General features: G+C 38.7%; 1 protein-coding gene across 5 annotated transcripts in view; it reads right to left on the bottom strand.

The window, feature by feature from the left end:
- Positions 1-1,530: 1,530 nt before the first annotated feature.
- LOC122557122 (fibronectin type-III domain-containing protein 3A-like) overlaps positions 1,531-24,737 on the bottom strand; it is a 150,808-nt gene continuing 127,601 nt past the window's right edge. For all 5 annotated transcript variants that reach the window (XM_043704458.1, XM_043704456.1, XM_043704459.1 and 2 more), the window contains 10 exons: positions 23,190-23,308; positions 21,098-21,203; positions 20,830-21,005; positions 20,089-20,202; positions 14,925-15,074; positions 14,495-14,778; positions 14,165-14,377; positions 13,369-13,535; positions 11,232-11,353; positions 1,531-3,488 (listed from right to left, as the gene is read on the bottom strand). In XM_043704458.1, coding sequence (XP_043560393.1) covers positions 3,171-3,488; positions 11,232-11,353; positions 13,369-13,535; positions 14,165-14,377; positions 14,495-14,778; positions 14,925-15,074; positions 20,089-20,202; positions 20,830-21,005; positions 21,098-21,203; positions 23,190-23,308 — 1,769 coding nt within the window. In that variant the 3' untranslated portion in view covers positions 1,531-3,170. The remainder of the gene's footprint in view (positions 3,489-11,231; positions 11,354-13,368; positions 13,536-14,164; positions 14,378-14,494; positions 14,779-14,924; positions 15,075-20,088; positions 20,203-20,829; positions 21,006-21,097; positions 21,204-23,189; positions 23,309-24,737) is intronic.

The raw sequence follows: 24,737 nt of genomic DNA, 5'->3' as shown, positions 1-24,737 counted from the left end.
AAAATCAGAGATATAACAATCACAGAAATGCAGTCTCTGTTGTAATAACTGAAATTAGAAAGAACGCTGAAAACACTGACTACATATTTCTTCAGGTTTCTAATGAAACTGTGGCAGGAGGTTGGAGGATCCAGTGGGACATTTTAACTAAATATCTTTAAACCTATGTAAAATAAGTTATGTTCTAACATATAAAACCTCATAAGTAAATGCTAATCCTTGAACCCGTCTGGCAACGTGAAGAAAAGTTTGCATTTATATAATGCCTTTAGTGATCATTAGAATGTGAAATCCTTATGAGGTACTTTTGAAGTGTAATCCCACTGGTAAGGAAGAACAGGACTGATTTGTCTGATGTGCTTTAGCTAATATCTAGCCACTTAGAAAATTTTCAGTGTAGGAATTCAGGCACACGATGGCCTTTGTGCAACATTAAGCGTTCACCCTCAATGATGTAGCCACTCAATACTCATTACTGTTAAGTTCATTTCCATTCAAAATGTTGGTGAGTTTTACAAAGGATTTTATAAATAGCTGTTTTATCCCTGCCCTGCAATTCTGTATGCACTCTTCCACACATCATAGTTGCATCATATACACACAAGACTTTTAGTTATCTACAGATATGTGCAAATTACTTAGATAAAAAATGCCCACAGAATCTCAATCACTGGGAAAACTGTCTTGCTTCAATTTTTTCATGTTGGCACGGAAATCTGAATTCATAAAGCAAATCAAAATAGCCTTCAAGTCATGACTGAAAATTTCTCCATGTTAATTCCATGCTAAATAACTGTGAAAATAGTTTTTGTTAAATTGTCAAAGTTTACAATTCAGTTATGATCCAAAACACAATTTTCTTTCAAATGATTTATATTTTGAGACTTAACTCAGACTGAGGTAATGGATGCAGGAGTACAACACATCAAATGTAGAACCAAACACTTGCTATTATCTGAAATAAGGTATAGATGTACAAAACCTTAACATTTTATGTAATTAATTTACATTTTATTGGCCATTATTAAATATATTATCTATTTGATAGTTACAGTTTAGTCATACATAGGAATGGCAGTTTTAACATGAATCTGTGAATGATTCGATATAGTACAATACAAAGTTGAAAGTAATAAGATTTAGTACATTAATGCCACCTAAGGTACGTTTTGGAATGTATATTTAATATTAAAACTATGCAACATAAAATTACTACTGTACCCAGTACAATAAATTGCAGTAATCAACTTACTGCCAATGGTTGAAGCAGTTATACAATTTATGTTTATTGTACGTAAAACATCCAGAATCAGGCACCATAAGTTTCTTATGAAAATACTCCAGTCGAGAAATCTGCCAGTTGTATATTTTTTTGACGACTTGCTGAAGCACAGCTTGCCCAGATGTCAACATGGCATTGTTTCAACCAAATACCACCATAAAACAACTAACTACCACCTATGTGGCTTGTTCCATTAAAAGAAACTGAAATCAAAAGATATCACCTTTGGCAAAACAGACCAAAAAAAGCTCTATCCCAAATCTTTATTTTAACTGAATGCCGCAATTCATTTAAGAAATAAAAAATGAAACAGGAAACAAAGATACAGGCTCACCAAGAAAGAAAAGCACTTAAACCGTTCTACAGGATATAAAGACTAAAACATTTGCTTCTGTTTAGTTATCTGAATACGGAAACATACTTTGTAACAGGGCAAACACAAGGGTTCCACTACATTGAGAAACTGTTAATTAAGTTAAGACTTTCTACAAGTATAACAATACATTCATACATAAATTTCCTGGACGACTTAACCGTAATAAATAAAATATAAAATGGAAGATATATATTTGGAGAGATTATTCTAGAATTGCACCATAAATGAAATTCCTAGGAGAAAAAAATATATTGCTACTTCACAACACAATGACTCAACCCTTCCTTTCTTCACAAACCAACTGAGCTGGCCGAAAATTAAATGTTAAAACTCAGATTTCTTCCATTTGGGCATCATTAAAAAACCAAATGGCGCCATCTCTGATGCAAAAGTAATGGAATGTAATACTGACATTCTGTAAGATGACATATAATAATAATGGTCATTTGGGTACCCTGCAGCATTTTGGAAATCATGCTTAGCAAAACATTAAATGATCATCTAAAATTGCAAGTTTGTTCTGAGATTCACAATACCTTTGGGGACAAAAGTTAAGGACTGTGTTATTTTCCTCTACTTTTATTAAAGGGAAAACTAAGAAACTTACATTTTAGTTTTCTGCTTTTTTCTTAGTATTGTATTTTTGGGGAAATAAACTGCACAATTTTAACCAAACAGTGAAACATTTATAACAAACTGCAACTTTTATATTGCACTGTTACAATCAGAGACATTATTAAAATTTGTGCTTTGCTACAAAGTGCTGCAGTTTCCTGCAAACACATTAGCACTGAATTACCTTCATGGATTGCCAGAAAAACAAAAAAGTTTAAATGCAAATCTGGGGCCCAACACTGTCACCTAAATATGCAGGTGATGCCACTTGCAGGGCCTTTTGTTTTTCAAACTAACCGCATAGTACAAACTACATTTTTCCAAACTCATGTTCAATACACATTTAATTACCCTGCAGCCAGCAATGGTTATGTTTTTCCTTTGTGTAATGAAACCAATCATATGCACTAGAAATTTGTACTAAAGTAGTTCATAGTTCATCTGAAGTCATGACCACGAATAAAGCTCTGCTCTAGATCATAAAAACCATCGAGTCTCAGTGTGTTCCCTACAATTGTTTAAAATTGGCTTAAATCTACGGCATCTCTCTCAGCTCTTTAAGAGGGCTCCTTTTGCAAAGTCTTTGTCCTAAACCTCTACTGGCTGGATAGCACTGGCTTGAGAGTCTAAAATACTAAGGCAATCCTAGCTGTCTACAGAACAGCTGTTATGAGAATTAGAAGCCTCAGCTGACCCTTTTATGAAAACTGTGTCTTTGCATGTGCTAAGGGTTTTGTTATCACTGCCTCACATTGGTCAGCAGTAACAAAGATGGAAATGCATGTTCTCAGCGTAGAATAATTTCCAATCAGTTTAATTTGGACGATAAACCGAGAAAAAAACCAGAGTCTTTATCGTAGATGATACAAACATAGCCATTAGTGTGTTTTCCATTCTCTACTTAATTACAAAGTACTGAATAATGAAAGCAAACAAAATGGAAACTACAGCAAAGCCTGCAACAATCAGGGCGGCAAACTGCTCATCAGTTAGTGTTTCCTTGTTGACCTTTGTGAAATCCACTGTAGTTTCAGTACTACTTGATGTTGGTTCTTGTCTCTGAGATGAGAATGGCACAGTGGGACTATAAGGTCCATATAGTTCTTGCATTCCAGCAGCATCTCGATACTGGCGGCCAGCACAGACTTTGAACCGATATTCACAGTTTGTCTGAAAGTTTGTTAAACGAAATGAAGTCCCTGGCCCCTTGTACACCTAGATTTAAGCCCAAAAACAACATAAGTAATTCAGCTCTTATTAAACAAAATATATTGAAACAACTTTTTCAGTTAATGTTTGGTCTGACTCCAGGATCTTAACATAAAAAGCTTACACTGACACTCCAATGTAATATCAACGAAGTGGTGCATCTGCAGAGGATGCAACATTAAACTGAGGTCTGAATGCCCCCTCAACTGGGTCTTTTTTGAAGAGGAGCACAGGAATTATCTCCAAAGTGCAGCCCTGGACAATATTTATCCTTCAATTTTGGAATATTGCGTTGAATTCTGGTCTGAAGGAAGGAGGAGAAAGTGAGGACTGCAGATGCTGGAGTTCAGAGCTGAAAATGTGTTGCTGGAAAAGCGCAGCAGGTCAGGCAGCATCCAAGGAGCATCCTGCTCCTTGGATGCTGCCTGACCTGCTGCGCTTTTCCAGCAACACATTTTCAGCCTTGAATTCTGGTCTCCCTACTATCGGAAGGATGTTGTGAAATGTGAGTGTTCAGAAAAGATTTAGAAGGATATTGCTAAGGTTGGAGGGTTTCAGCTATAGAGAGAGGCATAGAGATGTACAGCATGGAAACAGATCTTTTGGTTCAACTCATCCATGTCAGCCAGATGTCCTAAATTAATCTCGGCCCATTTGCCAGTACTTAGCGCATATCCCTCTAAACCCATCCTAATCATGTAACCATCCAGATGCCTTTTAAATGTTGTAATTGTACCAGCCTCCTGCAGCTCATTCCATACACGCACCACCCCTTGCGTGAAAAAGTTGTCCGTTAGGTTCCTTTTATATCTTTCCCTCCTCACCCTAAACCTAGGCCCTCTAGTTCTGCACTCCCCCAACCTATGGGTAAAAATCTTGTCTATTTATCCTATCTGTGCTTCTCATGATTTTATAAACCTCTATAAAGGTCACCACTCAGCCTCCGATGCTTCAGGACCAGCCTATTCACCTCTCCCGACAGCTCAAATCCTCCAACCCTGGCAACATCCTTCTGAATCTTTTCTGAACTCTTTCAAGTTTCACAACATCCTTCCTACAGGAGGGAGACCAGAATTGCACAGAATATTCCAAAAGTGGCCTCACCAATGTCCTTTACAGCCACAACATGACCTCCCAACTCCTGTACTCAATGCTCTGACTAATAAAGGAAAGCATACCAAACACCTTTTTCATTATCCTATCTACCGGTGACTCCAATTTCAAGGAGTTATGAACCTGCACTCCAAGGTCTCTGTTCAGCATCACTCCCTCGGACCTTACCATTAAGTGTATAAGTCCTGCTAAGATTTGCTTTCCCAAAATGCAGCACCTTGCATTTATCTGAATTAAACTCCATCTGCCTATCCTCAGCCCATTAGACCATCTGAGCAAGATCCCGTTGTAATCTGAGGTAACCTTCTTTGCCGTTTATTACACCTCCAATTTTGGTGTCATCTGCAAACTTACTAACTATACTTCTTATGCTCACATCCAAATCATTTATATAAATGACGAAAAGCAGTCAACCCAGCAACGATCTTTGTGACACACCACTGGTCACTGGCCTCCGGCTTGAAAAGCAACCCTCCATCACCACCCTTTGGCTTCTACCTTTGAGCCAGTTCTGTATCCAAATGGCTAGTTCTCCCTGTTTACCATTTGATCTAACCTTGCTAAACAGTCTAACATGATGAACCTTGTCAAATGCCTTACTGAAGTACATATAGATCATGGCTAAATAGGCTGGGGATATTTTCCTTGGCAGGTCTTATAGAGCTTTATAAAACCATGAAAAGCATGGATAGGGTAAATAGACATAGTCTTTTCCCCAAGGTGGGGGAGTCCAAAACTAGATGGCATAGGTTTGGGTAAGAGGGGAAAAGATTTAAAAGGGACCTAAGGGACAACCTTTTCCAAGCAGAGGGTGGTGCGTGTGTGGAATGAGTTATCAGAGGAAGTGGTGGAGGCTGGTACAATTGCAATATTTAAAAAGCATCAGGATGGGTATATAAATAGGAAGGGTTTAGAGGGCTATGGGCCAAATGGGACTAGATTTATTTAGTAAATCTGGTCAGCATGGACAAGTTGGATCCAAAAGTCTGTTTCTGTGCTGTACATTTCTATGACTCTTATTTAAAATTACAAAGAAACCTCGAATGCTAGGAAGAACTACTGTATCTAAACTACCTACATTCACACATCCACATTTCCTACATTCAAACACTGATTACTACTCAAATGTACTTGATTAGCTAAATTGTGCTTTGTTTTATCCAGTGGTTTGAAAGACACTTTAAGAATGCAAAGTCTTTAACTTATCAAGCTATACACAAATGCCACCATCAACTACATCAGTCTGAAACAGATTTGGTTTAGGAACTTAATGTGCACATTCATATATTAGTAGATGCACCGTAGAATTGCTCGCTATAAAGTTAGACGGATGTTTGCTTCTCCATTTTTTATTTTGCCATCACTATTTAGTGCCCCCTTGATTCACCATTAATCAATGATGCGTTAGTGAGCAATTTTTTGGTAGCTGTGTCTGCTGCTCCATTGATCAAACAATTGTTAGTGTGTTCCTTACTTCATTAGCTTACCAAATTGTCGCTGTCTGCTGGTTCATTGATTGAATGAGTGTAGTGTGCTCCTTACTCTATTGATTTGTCAGTGGTCAATGTTCAATTAATTGATTAATTCACCATACCTGTTTTTTAATTTATTAATTTGTTACAATGCCCAAAGGTCTCTCGATTCATTAAATTTGTCATGAATTCCCCAGTGTCTCAGCCCCCTTAAAAAAAATTCCTACTGCTGTACTGATTTATTCAACTATTGCAGTATTCCTACTGCCCTAATTAGCAGTGCTGAAATGTTCATCTGTAACCTCTGCCAAGCAGTACAACTCGAGGATTGTGATGGTTCAGATTTCATATTGCAATTGTACAATGTAAACAAATGTCAGCGCCTTTTTTCTAATTTAAATTCTCCCATTTTAAAAAAAAACTCATGCTTTCATGGTAAAAGCTTCTGTTTTCCCTGGACATAATCTACACTCCCTAAATGCAATGCCACATGGAATAAAATTATACATATTTGTAAATATTCAGGGTATCTTACAAAAAAAGGTAACACTTCAAAGTTCAATGTTATGAAAAAAACAAACCAATCTTATGGTAGGTACAACAAAGAATATCTGAAAGGAGAAGGAAGACTAAGTTACTGATTGCGATTTCTGGCAAACAAAACATTACTGCATATGAGTAGAATTTCGAGGCTAAAATATTTAACATTGACACCCTCATTTACTAAGACTTTTTAAAGAGTAATTTTATATAACAGCAAACAAACTGATTACCAAGTAACTGGCAGAGTCTAAATAGCAAGACACAGTCAGTTACCCAACTTTATAATTGACACCAATTTTTAAGAATGACAAAGAGTGGAATTTTATAGAAATTATTAAAATACTTAAGAGTCATAGACTCCTCCAGCATGGAGACTGGTCCTTTGGTTCTAACTGGTCTGTGCAGACCGAAATGTCCACCACGCTAACCCCACTTCCCTGCACTTGACCCATATCCTTCTAAACTTATTCGTGCATGTGTCCTAATGCCTTTTAAATGGTGTTAATGTACTTGCCTCAACAACTTCTGCTGGCAGCTCATTCCATATGCATACCACCCTCTGTGTAAAAAGGTTGCCCCTCAAGTTCCCTTTTATTTTTTTCCCCCTAAGCTTAAACTGATGCCCTCTAGTCCGCAATTCCCCAACCCTGGGAAAAAGACTGAGTGCATTCACTCCATCCATGCCTCTCAGGATCTTATACATTTCTAAGATCGCCCCTCAGTCTCCATCACTCTGAAGAAAAAAGTCCTAATTTATCTCCTTACAACTCAGGCTGTGGAGTCCAGGCAACATCCTTGTAAATTTCTTCTGCACTCTTTCCAGTTTACTATATCCTTCCTATAGCAAGGTGACCAAAACCGAACACAATATTCCAAGTGTGGCCTCAACACCATCTTGTACAACTGCAACATAACTTCCCAACTTCTATACGCAATGCTCTGACTGACGTTGCTTCCTCACGTCATACCAGAGAATCGGAAGGAGGCTAATTTTGTTGTTCCTCTTTTCAAGAAGGGTAATAGGGAAATCCCTGGCAATTACAAACCAGTCAGTCTGTCTTACACCTGTGGTCAGCAAAGTTTTGGAGAGAATTCTGAAGGATAGGATGACTATCATAGTGTGATTAAAGGCAGTCACAGCATGGCTTTGTGAGGGGCAGGTCATACCTCACAAATCTTACTGAGTTCTTTGAGGAGGTGACAAGGCAGGTCGATGAAGGTAGAGCAGTCGATGTGGTATATATGGACTTCAGCAAAGCATTTGATAAGATTCCCCATGTTAAGCTCATTCATAAAGTCAGGAAGTATGGGATACTGGGAGATTTAGCCATCTGGATTCAGAATTGGCTGGCTGACAGAAGGCAGAGTGTGGTTGTAGATGGAAAGTATTCTGCCTGGAGGTCAGTGTTGAGTGGGGTCCCGCAGGGCTCTGTTCTTGGGCCTCTGCTCTTTGTAGTTTTTGTAAATGACTTGGATGAAGAGGTTGAGGGGTGGGTTAGTAAAGTTGCAGATGGCACAAGGATCGAAGGTGCTGTTGACAGTTTCGAGGGCTATTGCAGGCTGCAGCATGACATAGATAGGGTGCAGAGCTGGGCTGAGAAATGGCAGATGGAGTTTAACCTGGATAAATGTGAAGTAATGCATTTTGGAGGGTCGAACTCTAATGCTGAATATAGGATTAGACAGGATTCTTGGCAGTGTGAAGGAACAGAGGGATCTTGGCGTTCAAGTACATACATCCCTCAAAGTTGTCACCCAAGTGGATGGGGTTGCTAAGAAAGCATATGGTGTTTTGGCTTTCATTAACAGGGGGATCGAGTTTAAAAGCCACAAGGTTTTGCTACAGCTCTACGCGTCCCTGGTGAGACCACACTTGGATTATTGTGTCCAGTTCTGGTCGCCCTACTATAAGAAAGATACAAAGGCTTTGGAGAGGGTGCAAAGAAGGTTTACCAGGATGCTGCCTGGACTGGAGGGATTGCCTTACGAAGAGAGGTTGACTAAGCTCGGACTTTTCTGTCTGGAGGGAAGGAGGAAGAGAGGTGACCTGATTGAGGTATACAAGGTAATGAGGGGCATGGATAGAGTCAATAGCCAGAGACCTTTCCCCAGGGCAGGATTGACTGGCACAAGGGGTCATAGTTTTAAGATATTAGAAGGTATAGAGGGGGGACGTGAGAGGAAGGTTCTTTACGCAGACAGTTGTGAATACAGGGAATGAGTTGCCAGCTGTGGTGGTGGAAGCAGAGTCATTAGGGACATTTAAGCGACTGCTGGACATGCACATGGATAGCGATGGATTGAGGTTAATCCTCGGCACAACATCGTGGGCCAAAGGAACCGTTCTGTGCTGTGCTTTTCTATGTTCTATGATGATGGCCAGTGTGTCAAAAGCCTTCTTCACTGCCCTGTCTACCTGTGACTCCACTTTCAAAGAACACGAACAAATTTGTGAAGCAAGATCGCCCATGTACGTGGCCATGCTGATGGCTCCTAATCAAACCCTGTCTTTCCAAACACATGTATATCTGATCTCTCAGAATCTTCTCAAGTAACTTCCCTACAACAGGTATTAGGCTTACTGGTCTATAGTTCAAGGTTTTCTTAGCAGCCCTTCTTGAATACGGCACATCATTCACCACACTCCAGTCTTACGTGGCTAACAATGAAACAAAAACATATAGCCAGGGCCCCCACAATTTCTTCTCTAGCAGTGTCCGTGGATATCTCTAGTCACGACCAGGACCAGGAGATTTATCCACCTTCATACATTCCAATATGCCCAACACCCCATCTACTGCGATATAGATTGTCCTCAAGATATGACCACCAACTTCCCCAAGATCCCAAGTCTTCATATCTTTCTCCATGATAAACACAGGAGAAATATTCATTGAGGACCTACACATACAAGTCCACTTTGGTCCTTGAAGGATCCTACTGTCTCTCTAGTTATTCATTTTCCTTTAATATGCTTAAAGAACGTTTTTGGATTCACCCTAATCTTCTCAACCAAGTTTATCTCATGCCCCCTGTTCACCCTCCTGATTTCCTTCTTCAGTAACTCCCTGTATTCCCTACACATCTCCAGGAATTCCCTTGATCCCAGTTGCCTCCTTTTTTCTGGTCAAAGCCTCATTATCTCGTCATCCAGGGTTCCATATTCCTGCCAACCTTGCCTTTCACCCTCAGAAACACACAGACCTTGTACTCTAGATATCTCACTTTTAAAGGCCTCCCACTTAATAGAAGTCCCTTTGCTTGCAAACATCCTATTCTAACCAACCCCTGCAAGCTGCTGTCTAATTCCATCAAAATTCACCTTATCCCAATTTACAACTTGAACCTGTGGACCAGTTTTGCCCCTCTCCATAACTATCTGGAAATTAATAGAACAAGGACCACTGGTACCAATGTGCTCCCCCAATGTCACCTCAGTCACCTATCCTGCTCTATTTCCCAACAGTATGTCGAGTTTTGCCCACTCCCAAATAGGACACTCTGTATAAAGCTCTTAACAAATTCCACCCGATCTAAGCCCTTAACGCTATGGCAGTCCCAGTCTATGTTAGGAAAATTAAAATCCTTTACTGTGACAACTCTACTGTGACAACCCTATTGCTCCTACAAGTCTTCCCAGTCTCTCTTCATATTTGTTCCTCTAATTCCCATTGACTATTTGGGGGCTGAAAGTACAACCCCAATAACGTCACCATCCCCTTCTTATTTAGCTCCACTCTCAAAGCTTCACTGGATGATTCTTCTTAAATAGACAGTAACCATTTTGTCATGAAATTTATGGGACACGTGCTATTACTGCTGGCAAGATTAAGATCTCAAGCAATTATTAATAGCGAGAACCTTTTCTTAAACTATGCTTTGCCTCTATTCCCTTCTCTTCAAGTCTTTAGGCCTGATTCTCTGATACTTCTGGAGCTATGGAAGCTCTCAGTTAAGCAAGAGCATTGCTAACTCTTGATTTTTCTTGAAACCTCCCAATTTCCCATGGCATTAATACCTAATGCAAGTTTGAAATGCAACCCATTCCTCTTCCCTGCTTCAGTAGTTCAAATGCATGAACTGCATCCATATATAGCTCTCTTTATACATTGGACATTTGCCATTAATAAAAATCAGATTACAAACATATAATTTCAATATAGAAAAAGAGAAGTACTGTACCATCCTACAGGTAAAATTAATGAATCTCAAAGCTTTGAAATTACAAAAAAAACATCTGCCTCACTGGGAGGCAGCATGTATTAAATTACTAAGTCATTTCAAAAGACTAAGTTAGAAAGCAAGCAGAGAAGATAAACCTTTAAATATTTAATGTATTAACTTATACCAGAGACAGAAACATTGAATTAATCAATTTTCTCCATTCCTATTTATTAGTTGGAACCTCAATTAATTAGACATTTGTATGCCAGCTTATGTTAATACCTTATGAAGTAACATCTAGCTCATTCTATAAAATAAGAAATTTGATGTGAAATACAAAACTGACAGAGAAAGCTAGACTGTGACAGGAAAAGCATTACAAACATTAAGAGTTCCATTTAAGACATTTGGTATATTTAAGGCTTGCGCAATAGATCAAAAACTGAATTAACTCTACCTGCTCAGTTTCTCTCCCAATAATTATCTGAAGTGTGTAAACAATTGCATCCCCTTTCATTGGCTGCAGTGCTTCCCATGTGATTTCACAAGTGTTTTCTTCTAACATTTGTACTCTGGGAGCTAAAAAAGATAAAACAAAATACAGCTGTTTACAACACAAATCAGAGCATGAGACCAATGACAATATCCAAAAGTTAAAATGAAGTGTTTTTTTTCTGTCACCTATAAATGCAAACCTCAAGTTAATGCGTCACAGAGTTGTTACAGCCATTTGGCCCATTATATAAACTTGGTTCCCTCGATGACATTGTGCCAATCTCCTAACTTTTTCCCATATCCCTGCACACCACTTCTATCCAAATAATCATCCAATGCCTTAAATGTCAAAACTGAACCTGCATCCACCCAAATTTTCAGGCAGTATATTGCATACCCTAACACCCTAAGAAGGGTTTTTCTCACAACATCCTTACTTCATTCGCACATTACTGTAAATCTATACCCTCTCATTCTGTTTTTACAAGTAGAAACAACTACTCTACATCTGCCCTGTTCAGTCCACTCATGATTTTCAAAACTTCTATCAAACCTCTTCTCAGCTTCTTCTCTCCAAGGAGAATAGTCCCAACTTCTTCAATCCAACCCCATAACTGAAGTTTCTCATTCCTGAAACCCATGTTGTAACTTGCTTCTGCACTCTCTCCAATGCAGTCACATCTTTCCTATAACACGGCAGTCTTATAATATTTCAGTTCAGGTCTAACAAGTGTCTTGTACAAGTTCAACATCAATTCCTTGCTCTTGCAATCTGTGCCCCTATTAATAAAGCAGAGAACATTATGCTTTAGTCACCGCTCTCTCCATCTGTCCTGGCACCTTCAATGATCCATGCATACCTTCACCCACATCCTTCTGCTCCTGTACCCCCCTTTAAAATTGTAGACTTGTTTTATATTGACTTTCAATGTTCTTCCAACAAAGTTCCAGGGCATCCTCTCACACTTCAGTTTGAATATATATTCCCACAGTCCCAACTCTAACACTATACAAGACACTTGCAAGGCCACTTGCATTTATTTACATACCATTGAATTATACAACCCAAAGCTCATTTCATCAGATCTCTCTCATTATTCAAGTGTTATATCTTTAATACAGTAAAAACTTATTCTGAATCAATAAGGTGAAAAAGCTGAAACATGGTGTATTTATATGGCATGGAACATATGGGGAAGCATATTACTACAATTACTGCATCTGAAATTCTTCCATGCCTATTCCTTTCTTAAACAGAAGATAACTAAAAGGGGAATAAATAAACCACTTCACTAAAGGAACTGCTTTTTAAAACTTAAAGAGAATTAATCATACTGAGTGCTTAAACACCATGTTTGTACTGAAGGGAAGTAGTACACAGAACCATTACTATAACGTCTCTTCGTCTAATACAGCATTGCAACAACTCAGTACTGGACTCTTTGATAATGGAATCTTAAATTCAACACAGCATTTTTTTGCTACATTCACTGACATTATTTCTGCTTATGTGATTCTGAACTTCACAATTAATGGTTGCAGGCAATGTGGCAAGGTAGCCTTTAGTACTTTATTTACTAGGTTCACATAAGATTATGTGCAACATAAATCAAACTATTCATTTGAGAATATTAAGCATAAATACTCTGACTTTCATGACTGACATTATATATAGCAATTACATCAGTCCACAAAGGTATCTCCCTCTGTAAACTTTAACTCGCCAATAGTTCGTGTTATTATTTCAGGGATCATTAATCTTTTCCCCTTTTTTCCAATGGTGAGACAACACCATAGTTGTCTACAAGTAAATATCAATTTATAATGACAAGCTTTAAACAAAATAACCTTAATATCTTTGTTAAGAGAGAGAAAATAGTGACTAACTTGCTATAGTGATTTAACATCCTTTTTCATTGCAGGATGATCAAAAGCAAATTGATATATAACAGAATGGGAATAAATCTAGGTATGAAATTAATTCAAAGATTTTCTAGTTGCTACATTTTCATAAGGAAACCAAGATCATTTCATATGGTTCTAGTATGTGTTACAAAACCTACATCCATTCAATAAAACAGATCTTTCACAGGACCTACCTTTAAGTGGAGGAGGAGGAGATTTGGTTGTGGTGAAAGTGTAAACTTCAGAAAATGGTCCTTCTCCAGCATCATTGTATGCCTGAATTCTAAAGTTATAAGTTGAGGATTCATTCAATCTCTGGACTTTATATGTATGACAAGGCCCACTATAGACAGAAACGAACCTGTAAAATACACAAATAGCAAAGCTATATTCAAGCGGTTATAAAGACAGCTGAAAACACTACCCTTAAAAGTAAATTATACCACTTGACCAAAATTAAATTAAATAACTAGCCATTTGTGCAATGAAGTATTCACATTATACAACATTTTGGAGGTCACATTAATAAACAGAGGAAAAAAATCTCTTCTTTTGTCTGTATAAACTAGTTCTGCCATGTGAAATACTTCACCGTGTAAATTAAAACCATAGTTAATGAATCACTCAGATCAATTGGTAGTATAGCTGACTCCAGTAATGTCTACAGAGACTAGAGATGTATGATCACATTACAGCAAACCAATGAATTTTCAGAATGAGTGGGATCAGCTGGTTTCTATACAATGCCAGCAACAGCATGATGTAGGGTGTCACCAATTCCCAACCACTCTGCAGATTGCTGTCGGGATGGCCTTAGTTTATGGGTCATGACTGTAAATCCTGACATCCACATCACCAGATTGCATAAAGTACTGTTTAAAATACAACAAACTGAAACAAATGGAAATAGCCTGGTGGTCAATGCATGGATGAATTTTGCTATTTGTGTTATCTGAAATAAAAGAAAGATTTGAATGGAGTCATACTTGCCTTCCAAATTTGTCCTCCATCTGCAAGGTATATTGTGTTGAATTCGTGTTTAAAGCTTTGCTGGGCCCATCCCCCCACTTAAGCTTAAGGCTCTGGTAGCTGAAAACTGCACACTCAAGGTGAGGTGGCTCAGGAGGTAGTGGTTTTGTTTTGGCTTTAATGGAATGACTGAAAGGGCCTGCTCCAATACTGTTGATGGCCTGTACTCGTATTCTGAAAATAACAGTGACATGTCAAATCCTGATAACTAGGATTTCAAAACTACTCTCAATGTTACAGTTGTTCACAGAAGATAATGCAAACTATAATCAACTTAGTCTAACCAATTACCTGTATGCTGTATCTGGTTGCAGATCCTCAATGATGGCACTTGTGACTTTGTTTACTCCTGCAATTTGCTTATCTCCATATTCTATGTTATAACCAATGACTTCAGATCCATGGCAGCAAGGCTCCTCCCACTGAATAGCAAGGCACGTTGATGGTGAAGGAAGAACATTTTCAAGCTGGTCTTCGTCAATCAATTGCAGTACACTGACTGCAGCTGGCACAGAGGCAGGTGTCATACATATGGCAGTATCGCTGTAGTACCCAGGACCCGCAGCGTTCATAGCCTGAGTGAGGCAAGAAAAACATGCAAAAGGCTCATTTCAACAATGCAAAGGTGGAGCAAAATAATTGTTAAAATGGTAATTACATAAATGAAAACCAGAAAGAGTTTTGTTCTAATGCCATATTAAAATTAACCTATTGTTCATACCTGAACCCTACAGTAGTATGCTGTTGCTGGTGTCAGGGCTTTCACTTCATAACTCAGGGCAGGACCACAGTAAATAACTTGCATGCTACCTTCCATGCCTCCAAATTCTAGCCTGAACTCTGTGATTTCAGAACCATTAGACGGAGGGCACTGAGGAGAAATAAAAACAAATAATGCAGATCGATGAAGGAATTTTTGGCATTAACAACAAACAGATATTTTATTTCAAACCATTTAATACTCATCAGAACATAAAATGCCCAAAGACAGACACCGTTCACAATGTGCTTGAACTAACAGGATTGAAGGTTCCCTTGTGAATTTCATTTTGTTGCATTCTTGTGTGTTGCCAAGTATGCACATTCTATTAACATGCATTTTTTCACGTACCTACTGTGAGAGAACCTGCATCTAGACTTCCTGCACTAACCATAAGACATAGGAACAGAAATTAGGCCAGAGTCTGATCAGCCATGATTGAATGGCAGAGGAGAAGTTTCTCAACCTCATTCTTACGCTTTCTCCCCATAACCCTTGATACTCAAGAACCTATCTCAGTCTTAAATATACTCAGTGACCTGACCTCGTCAGCCTTCTGTGGCAATGAATTGCACAGATTCACCTCTCTCTGGCTGAAGTAGTAGTTTCTCTTTATCTCCATTCTAAAAGGAGTTCTCTTTACTCTAAGGCTATGCCCTCAGGTCCTAGTCTCTCCTACCAATGGAGACATCTTCTCAACATCTACCCTCCTCTCCAGGCCACTCAGTATTCATTTGGCCATATTTGTGTAATCCTTTGCTTCTCAGTTTAAAAGTAGTTCACCATATAGGATAACGTTCCCGGTATATGTTCTTCAATGTTCCCACAACATGCTCAAGTAACATTCTTTGCACAGACTAAGGTGTCATACACAACTGGTGAGAGAAATAATAGAAATGGGCTCAATTTTACAGGAGGAGGATGCCTGAGGTTTTATACCATTAGTCAGACTTCATTGTTCACTCTTTTTGCTGCAAGTTTTGCACTCTAAATTGTTGGAACTAAGATCTAATAATGGTGCTGAGAGGACAACAGGTAATTTGGGTCTTAGTGAGTGGCAAAATCAACCAATTACCCTTGACAATTTACAAAGAAACAGAGGAATGAAGGAGGGTAAATTAAGAATCATTTCAGGTATAGTAAAAGACAGAAAGATTGGGCTAAAAGATAAAATAAAGTAAGAAAAAAACTTCAAGTATGATATTATTAAAATCTGTAACTTACACAGGAATGAGATAGGAGAGTTTAAACTGCTCACTTTATGGGCCAGAGTGGTGCTTCAATTGCAGAGGGGTCTGGGTGCCTGAGTGTACGAGTTTCAGAAAACTAATGTGCAGGTAGAAGGAAATAAGGAGGATAAGTGGAATTTTGACATTTATTGCAACAGAAATAAACCACAAAAGTAGGGAAGTGTTGCTGAAACTATACAAGACTATCAATGAGGTTGCAGTTGGAGTACTGCACCTAATAGTGGTTTGTTTACTTCAGAGGGATATTGTTGTATTAGAGGTAGTTCGACAGGGATTCACTAGATTGATTCCAGGGATAAGGGGTGAATCTCGAGAAACTGAGCAGATTAGGCTTATAGTCTCCAACGTTTAGAAAACGGGAGAGCTAACTGAGTAAAAGATGCTAAAGGGGATTGACAAAGTAGATGAAGAACAGATGCTTCGTCATGTGAGACAATCTAAAATGAGAGGTCCTTGTTCTAGGAGGAGTAGCAGATTTAAACAGAAACGAGAAATTATTTCTCTCAAATGGCCATGAATCAAAGATCAAAGAACAAAGAACAATACAGTACAGGAACCTTGGCCTTCCAAGCCTGCTTCAACACATTTTGCCCTTCCATATCAAAACTCTTCACTTACAGTATCCCTCTATTCCCTTCCGGTTTGTGTATTCATCCAGGTGCTTCTAGAATGCTGTTACTTTGTCTGCTTCGAGCACTTCCTCTAGCAGTGCGTTCCAAGCATTCACCACCCTTTGTGTGAAAAACATGCCTCGCACATCTCTTTTAAACTTCCCCCTCACACCCAGAACCTGTGCCCCCTAGTAATTGACCTCTCCACCCTGGGCAAATGCCTCATACTTTCCACTGAATCCATTCCATCCACACTTCCATCAGGTCACCCCTCCTACGTTCCAGTGAAAACAAATCCAGTCGATCCAACCTTTCTTCATAGCTAAAATCCCTCATATCAGGCAACATTCTTGTCAACCTTTTCTGTACCCTCTCCAAAGCATCCACAACCTTCTGGCAGTATGGTGACCATAACTGCACACAATATTCCAAGTGTGGCCTAACCAAAGTTTTACAAAGCTGCAGCATAACTTGTCTATCCTTTTTCTCAATGCCCCTTCCAATGAAGGGAAGCGTGTCATAGGCCTTTTTTGCTGCCTTATCTACCTGCACTGCTATCTTCAGTGATTTGTGGACCTGCACACCCAGATCTCTCTGCATATCAATACTTCTGAGGGTTCTGCCATTCACTGCATAATTTCACCTGTACTTAACCTTCCAATATGCATCACCTCACATTTGTCTGGATAAAACTCCATCTGCCATTTTTCTGCCCATGCCTCCAATTGATCTGTATCCTGCTGTATCCTCTGACGATCTTTCTTCACTATCTGTACCTCCACCAATCTTTGTATTGTCTGCAAACCTACTAATCAGACCAGCTACGTTTCCCACGAAATCACTTATGACAATCACAAACAGAGGTGCCAGAACTGATCCCTGCTGAGCACCAATAGTCACAGCCCTCCATTCCAAAAAGCATCCTCCCACCACCACCCTCTGACACCTATGACTAAGGCGGTTTTGCATCCATCTTGCCAACTTACCCTATACCACGTGACTTCATTTTTTTGATTCAGCCTGCTATGATGGACCTTGTCAAAGACTTTACTGAAATCCAAGTAGAAAACATCAAATGCGTTTCCCTCAATCATCTTTGTCACCTCCTCAAAAAAAACTAATCAAGTTGGTGAAGCACAACCTCCCTGCATAAAACCATGCTGTTTATCGCCAATGCTGAACAAAGAGACCTTGGAATGTAAGTTCATAGTTTCTTGAAAGTGTAGTCACAGGTAGATAGAATAATGAAGGTGGTGTATGTATGATTGTCTTTATTCATTGGTACATCGAGTACAGGAGTTGGGAGGTCATATTGAGGCTGTACAGGACGTTAGTTCGGCCACTTATGGTATATTGCATGCAATTCTGGTCTCCCTTCCATAGGAAGGATGCTGTGAAACATGAAAGGATTCAGAAAAGATTTATGCAGAAGTTGCCAGGGTTGGATGGTCTGAGGTTGGATAGACTGGTGCTATTTGCCCTGGAGCATCAGAGGCCGAGGGATGACCTCATAGAGGTTCATAAAGTCATGTGGGGCATAGGTTTAAGGTTTGGGGGTGTGGGGGGAAAGATTTAAAAAGGAGCTAAGGGGCAACTTTTTCACTCAAAGGGTGGTGCATATTGGAATAAGCTGCCAGAGGAAGTGGTGGAGACTGGAACAATTACAGCATTAAAAAGGCATCTGGATCGATAAATGAATAGGAAGGGTTTTGAGGGATATAGGCCAAATGATGGATTTATACAGGATATCTGGTCAGCATGGATGAGTTGGACGGAAGGGTCTGTAACCACGCTATTCATCTCCATGACTCTAATCAGTCCATTTGTTTCTAAATGCTTACCAATCTTGTCTGAGAATTTTTTCCAATAATTTTCCTACCACTGACATGAGGCTCTCAGGCCTGTAATTTCCTGGATTATACCTGTTACCCTTTTTAAACATTATCTATTCTCCAGTCCTCTGGAACCTCACCTGTGGCCAAGGAGGATACAATGATGTTTGTCAATGCTCCAGCAATTTGACCTCTTGCCTCCCTCAGTATTCTCTGATAGATCCCATCAGGGATCCATGAAATGCAATGCCCCAGAGTGCAGTGAATTCTCGGATATTGAGTAAATTCAAGGAGGAGACAGACTGAATTTTAATTAGTAAAGTTTGAAGGGTTATGAAGTGTGGGTAGGAAAGTGGAGTTGAGGCCAAGGTTGAGATCAACACAACGGAATCAAAATCATGTTCGAGGGTCCTAGTTCTTATATTCTTATTGGCAGCGTATTAAAAATGACGACATTGCTAAAAAGGGTACTTACACTATTCACTCTTGGACATAACTTCCTGGTGTGACATTTAATAGGCAATTTATTTGCAAGAGAAGCTCGTGGAAGAAAACCATTAGAATGCTATTATTTTAATGAAAATGTGTGGAGATCCACAAATCAAGGAATACCTTTATATCCTCAATTTTCTGGCTGATTTCCACATTATTAATAGTGTGCATCGTTAACACAAGCTCTCTCTCTGGCAAGTGCTGGCACAATGTGTCATACATAATGGATTCAGTTGGCTTTATTCAGACACATTGAAGGTATTCTGTGTGCATTAAATTTTATCTTGAAATTGTCATTTTTACGTTAATGTCAGCGGGTGAAATCATTTTTATATTGAGCTCTGTAGCTGTATGCTACCAGAGCTATTATTCTGTATTTTTTCTAACCTTGTCACTTTTTTACTGATGAGGAATCTTTGGATAAGAACAAGATGTCAAAACCTTATCGCTTTCTACATCCCAGACTCAGCCTGAGTGTTACTCCATCACAATTTTTTTCAAACTATAGCAATCTATGCAGGATAACTCATCAGTCATTAAAAGCAGACCAAAAACAATGCGGAAAGAACACAATCTATTACAACTCAATAATGTTTAGCTAAAAACCTAACACAGAAGGATACACGAAACTTTGAACTCCTGCTTGGATACATGAAAGGATCTGGAAATTGACTGTGGTGGGTGTATGTTGGAAATAATCAATCTCTGTGCAATACAGTTCAGAGAATAGCTTGAGGATTGGACAATTTTGGTCGTTAACAAGTGACAACTGAATGACAAATACATTATGATGATGATAGATAGATAGAATACATTCCATAACAATGAAATATCTGATATGCTCCATCGATTATAGATTGAAAAATAATTCTGATTTCATTGCACATTTTTGTTCTTTAACACTACTAAACTCAATAATTTTAAAATCAAGAAAGTATACCTCCCAATGCACTTGTATACATGTGGCTGTCTTACACGTGACAACAGGTAAGTTGCATTGGTCTGGGGGGGCTGCCGCTGTGGATATATCAGTCCTCTCAGAACGTGGACCATACTATCAAAGAAAGCAAATCACTTGCAGTTTAAAATGAATTAAAAGCAACATCAACCATCAAAACTATACTGCCGATTACTGCAACTAAAGTATGAACACAACATCTGAACATCACCTCAAGACTGCAAGTATTAAAATTACAAAGGAATATTGAGTCTTATGCTTTCAACATACATTTAGAAATACCATGATTGTATTAAAATGGTCTGTTCAAAATATTTCAATCTTCACTAGAAATAAAATTGTCAATCTGTTTTTATATATCTTCATATGTAAAATTAATTAAAAATTAATAAGCATAAAATCAACAAATTGTTTTCACATTGGTCTGAATTAACCATTCCATTGTTTGGTCATTTTTAATAAGCTTCTATTTTGTTAATTTTATTTAGAATTGCATTATTTCACAGATTATTCAAATACTGATTCTACCTTAAACTGAATTTGAGTGAGGTAACTAAAGTGAGGTTTCTGATAACTGCATTCAACTACAATTTTCAACATCACATTGAAATGTAATTTTTTCAAGTATTTTGTGCTTTTACACATCCAGTTATTGACAGTCACGCCATCACCATTAATTTCAACTGTTAAATTTAAAATCAGTTATCTGAGTTTGCTTTTTACCCCAACTTTGTTCGCAGCTTTTATCCAGAAACTGTACATCTTCCCGGGCAAAAGACTCGCTACTACACATTCAAGTTCTGGACCCCTGTAGACAAGTCTTTGATCATCCCATCCTGGCTCTCCAATCTCCACGGAGTATTCCGTTATAGCGGAACCACCATCTACCGCAGGTGGTGCTGCAAAGCGATGATAAAGTGAAAAGGAAACATTAAGTTGAGCTGTATGTAGTGTGCCGACAGCAGTGCATTATATAGAGGAAAGTTCTTACCCCATCGGAGTGCCAGCTCTCGAGCTTTAAGTTTACCAGACAGACGAATGGGTTGACAAGTTCCAGGAATGACAGCTGCAGTCTGTACAGCTAAAATCTCAGAAACCTGTTTAAAGGCAAGAGAAACTAATTACAGCATCATTTTCCTTGCATTACTTAGGTTATAATTCAAAGTTGTTATGAATGACTCAATTTTCCTTAACATTCCAGATATTTGATTGTGCAATTTGATGCAGACTCTGAAAAGATTTCTACTATATTTACATAGTAGCTTTGCATTTCCTCAAGCTAAATGTTGTCGGAAACACATGGAGGTTCCATTGTAAACATCAACACTGGTCTGAAAGCAGCAAGATTCATGGTTAGCACTGCTGCCTCACAGAGCCAGAGACGCAGGTTCAATTCCCGCCTCAGGCGACTGACTGTGTGGAGTTTGCACGTTCTCCCCGTGTCTGCGTGGGTTTCCTCCGGATGCTCCGGTTTCCTCCCACAGTCCAAAGATGTGCAGGTCAGGTGAATTGGCCGTAGTGTTAGGTAAGGGGTAAATGTAGGGGTATGGGTGGGTTGTGNAATCTAATCTAATCTAATCTAATCTAATCTATATTAAACTCTTATTTATACCCAGCACAGAGCCTAATTACTTCTGTGTTCTTATATTAAGGAAAATTACAAAAATAAATTGTTGGGTGATACACCCAAGAACCTTGCCTAGCTTAGGTAAAAGCTTTTTTTTTGGGTTACATGCAAAGCCTAATCAACCTTCTTACCAAGTTACTCTGACATCACCACAGGGAAAACCCTGATGCCTTTCAAAACTGCTTAATTGGAAGTAGAATTCCCAATCTTCAAAGAGTTTAGAAACCAACCCAGAGGTACCTCATCATACTATTTCTGAGCTATTTTATGGTACGTTGATCAGTGAGCAGGCTGGTAGAAGAGGGCTCAACCTTGCACGTTTTCCTTCAGCAAATACATTTCACAAAACAAAAAGCACAGGTAAATGCAGGAAAACCTCAAAAAAGTGAAACTAAGTTCAATGAACAAGTTTCCCTGTACAATGGATGGTAAAACTCTCAGGCAACTCTTTAGACTCAATTATACTGACTTCTAACATGAACCATGAGAACTCTTGAATAGACTGTCCAAATTCCAGCTCAGGCTGATGCCAATAGCAGGAGGAAATATTGCGGGTACATGACTCATGAAATTTTATTACATTTTGACTTCAAGGCTATTCACAAGCTGTGCGCAGATTAGGGAATGACTTCCCAATATGATCACATGTATAGATCATGTTAACCCATCAGCTGTGTGATGCTAGAGCTCCCATCTACAATATCAACAGAAATGGATTATTTCTAGGAAATTTACGTACATTGCTAAACTGGAGTTCTTTGATTTCCCATAGGAAACTATCAAAGAATCCCTACATATGGAAGCAGACCATTTGGCTCACAGTCCACATGACCCTGCAAACAGCATCCCACCCAGACTCACCCCCTTACCGTAAGCATGTAACCCTGGATTTCCCATGGTCAATCCACCTAATCTCCACATTTCGGGAATGTGGGAAGAAACTGGAGTACCCAGAGGAAGCCCACAGAGGCATGGGGAGAATGTGTAAACTTCACACCTACAGTCACCCAAGGCCAGAATTGAACCCGGGTCCCCGGTGCTAACCACCAAGCCAGCTATCCAAAGGTAAATAAACAAGATTTACTATCTCCAAAAGAACTGTATTTTATTGTAGACAGATTTTAGCTGATCATTCAAAAGACACCCTAAAGTCTATATAAGTTATGACATTTGGTGATTGAGCTATTTATTCAAAGAGCATATGACATGTTTTCCATTTTACTGAACTATGTGGGATGAGTACCTGAATGGGGAAGCCAACAGGCAGTCTTCTTCAGAGGTGAAGTTAAACAACATTAATGGAAGTTGAATTGCTTCCTCAAGCAACATTACCTCTATAGATCTTAATGTAATTAATATGCACAAACTGGGAACAGAAAATAAAATGTCTGGCCTTAATGAGTTCAAAGATTCAGCAAAATGATTTAAGAAAATAGTCAGCTAAATAATTTCTTACCTGACTTTGACCTCCAATACTAATGCAGTAAACCCTCAGTCTATACCATGTCCCAGGTTTTAGATGATCACAGACATGCTCTCTGACAGGTCCATTATACACCATGTCCCATTTATTCTCTGAAAAACACAAATTAATATTATGTTATTCAAATGACTGATTTTTAAACTAGGCCAGATCTTTTACAAGATGTCAAATTAACCATAACTGCCAAATGATTTGCTACATCACTTTAGCCAAGATTTCTCTTCATGCTAGAGTGAATTCTGCAAGAAGTTACAAAGCCATGTGCACCACTTGTCTGACAGCAGCAGCAAGGTACAGCAGCAGAACCAATTATACTCAAAACACACATGTGCGCATCAAAACAGCTTAGCAGCTCTGCTTTTTTTGCCATACTAGGAGAACACTTGCTTCCTCAGGATGTTAACAGGCCCCCAGACATTGGTGAGGGCAAGTACCTGCCTTAAGGAGTGATGGAGACAGAAAACCTGTCAGATACGTACTTAAAGTGCCATAACTCCCATGGCTATGGACCAAGAGTTGGATGTAGGATTAGGTCAGATAGTTCACTCTTGGCCAGGGATAATGCACCATTCTGTCTCTGTGCTGCAAGTTTCCATGATTCTGGACTTTTCTAAGAGGAGTTTTTCCCTTGTTCTAGCCAATTCCTATTCTTAGATCAACAATATCACAAATATTAACTGGTTACTTGTCTTATGACTGTTCTGTGGGACCTCTTACATCAAATGTAGATAAAAAATTTATTGTTGATAACTTGAAATCTTGAGGATGTATGAGACGACACATAAATAGATGTCCTATTTCTCCAAATGAATGGTCCAAGACCTAAAAGATGTACATACTTGAAACTTTTGAATACACAATATATTTCAAAAAAGCAAAACTGCCCAGGGGGAATTGCATTTGTTATGATACAAAGAAATGATACATAATATTTATAACTGCATAAAACTATTTTCAAAACAAAAATAAATTTATGTCTAACTCCAAAAATTAACTAACTTGGATAGATCAAAGCTGGTCGGTCTTCTGTGAAATCTGCCAGAACTATTATCAAGCAGAATGCATTCTATTTGTTGATATTTTTCACTGCAATACATTTGTATCCTTTTACTTGGGAAAGTAAACTGATTCTTGAGCCTCACTACTCTCAGGATTGTCACCAAGCTTAGTAATTCAATCAAAGCATTCAAAGTCCACATTTTATTTGTCTGATAAACACAAATTAACAGAAAACACAAACCAGATTCCTGGACTTGAACTATTATTTATTACAAACAAATAAACACTAATCACAGGCAAAACCATGAATCATCAAAAAAACTACTATTTGAAACCCTTAGCCAGTTTTTTAAAACCTCTAAACACATGAACAAAGATACAAACAAACAGAAAAGCCTTGTTGTTACATGAGAAAGTTAAAAAGAAAACACTTTAGAATCATAGATCTACAGCACAGAGAAGGCCCTCATGCCCACTACGTCTGCACTGGCCAAAAACAACCACCCAACTATTCTAACCTCA

The sequence above is a fragment of the Chiloscyllium plagiosum genome, chromosome 15, assembly GCF_004010195.1.
Source record: "Chiloscyllium plagiosum isolate BGI_BamShark_2017 chromosome 15, ASM401019v2, whole genome shotgun sequence".
Lineage (NCBI taxonomy): Eukaryota > Metazoa > Chordata > Chondrichthyes > Orectolobiformes > Hemiscylliidae > Chiloscyllium > Chiloscyllium plagiosum.
Note: the sequence above shows the minus strand (reverse complement) of the source record. Positions and strands in the feature narration are given on the sequence as shown.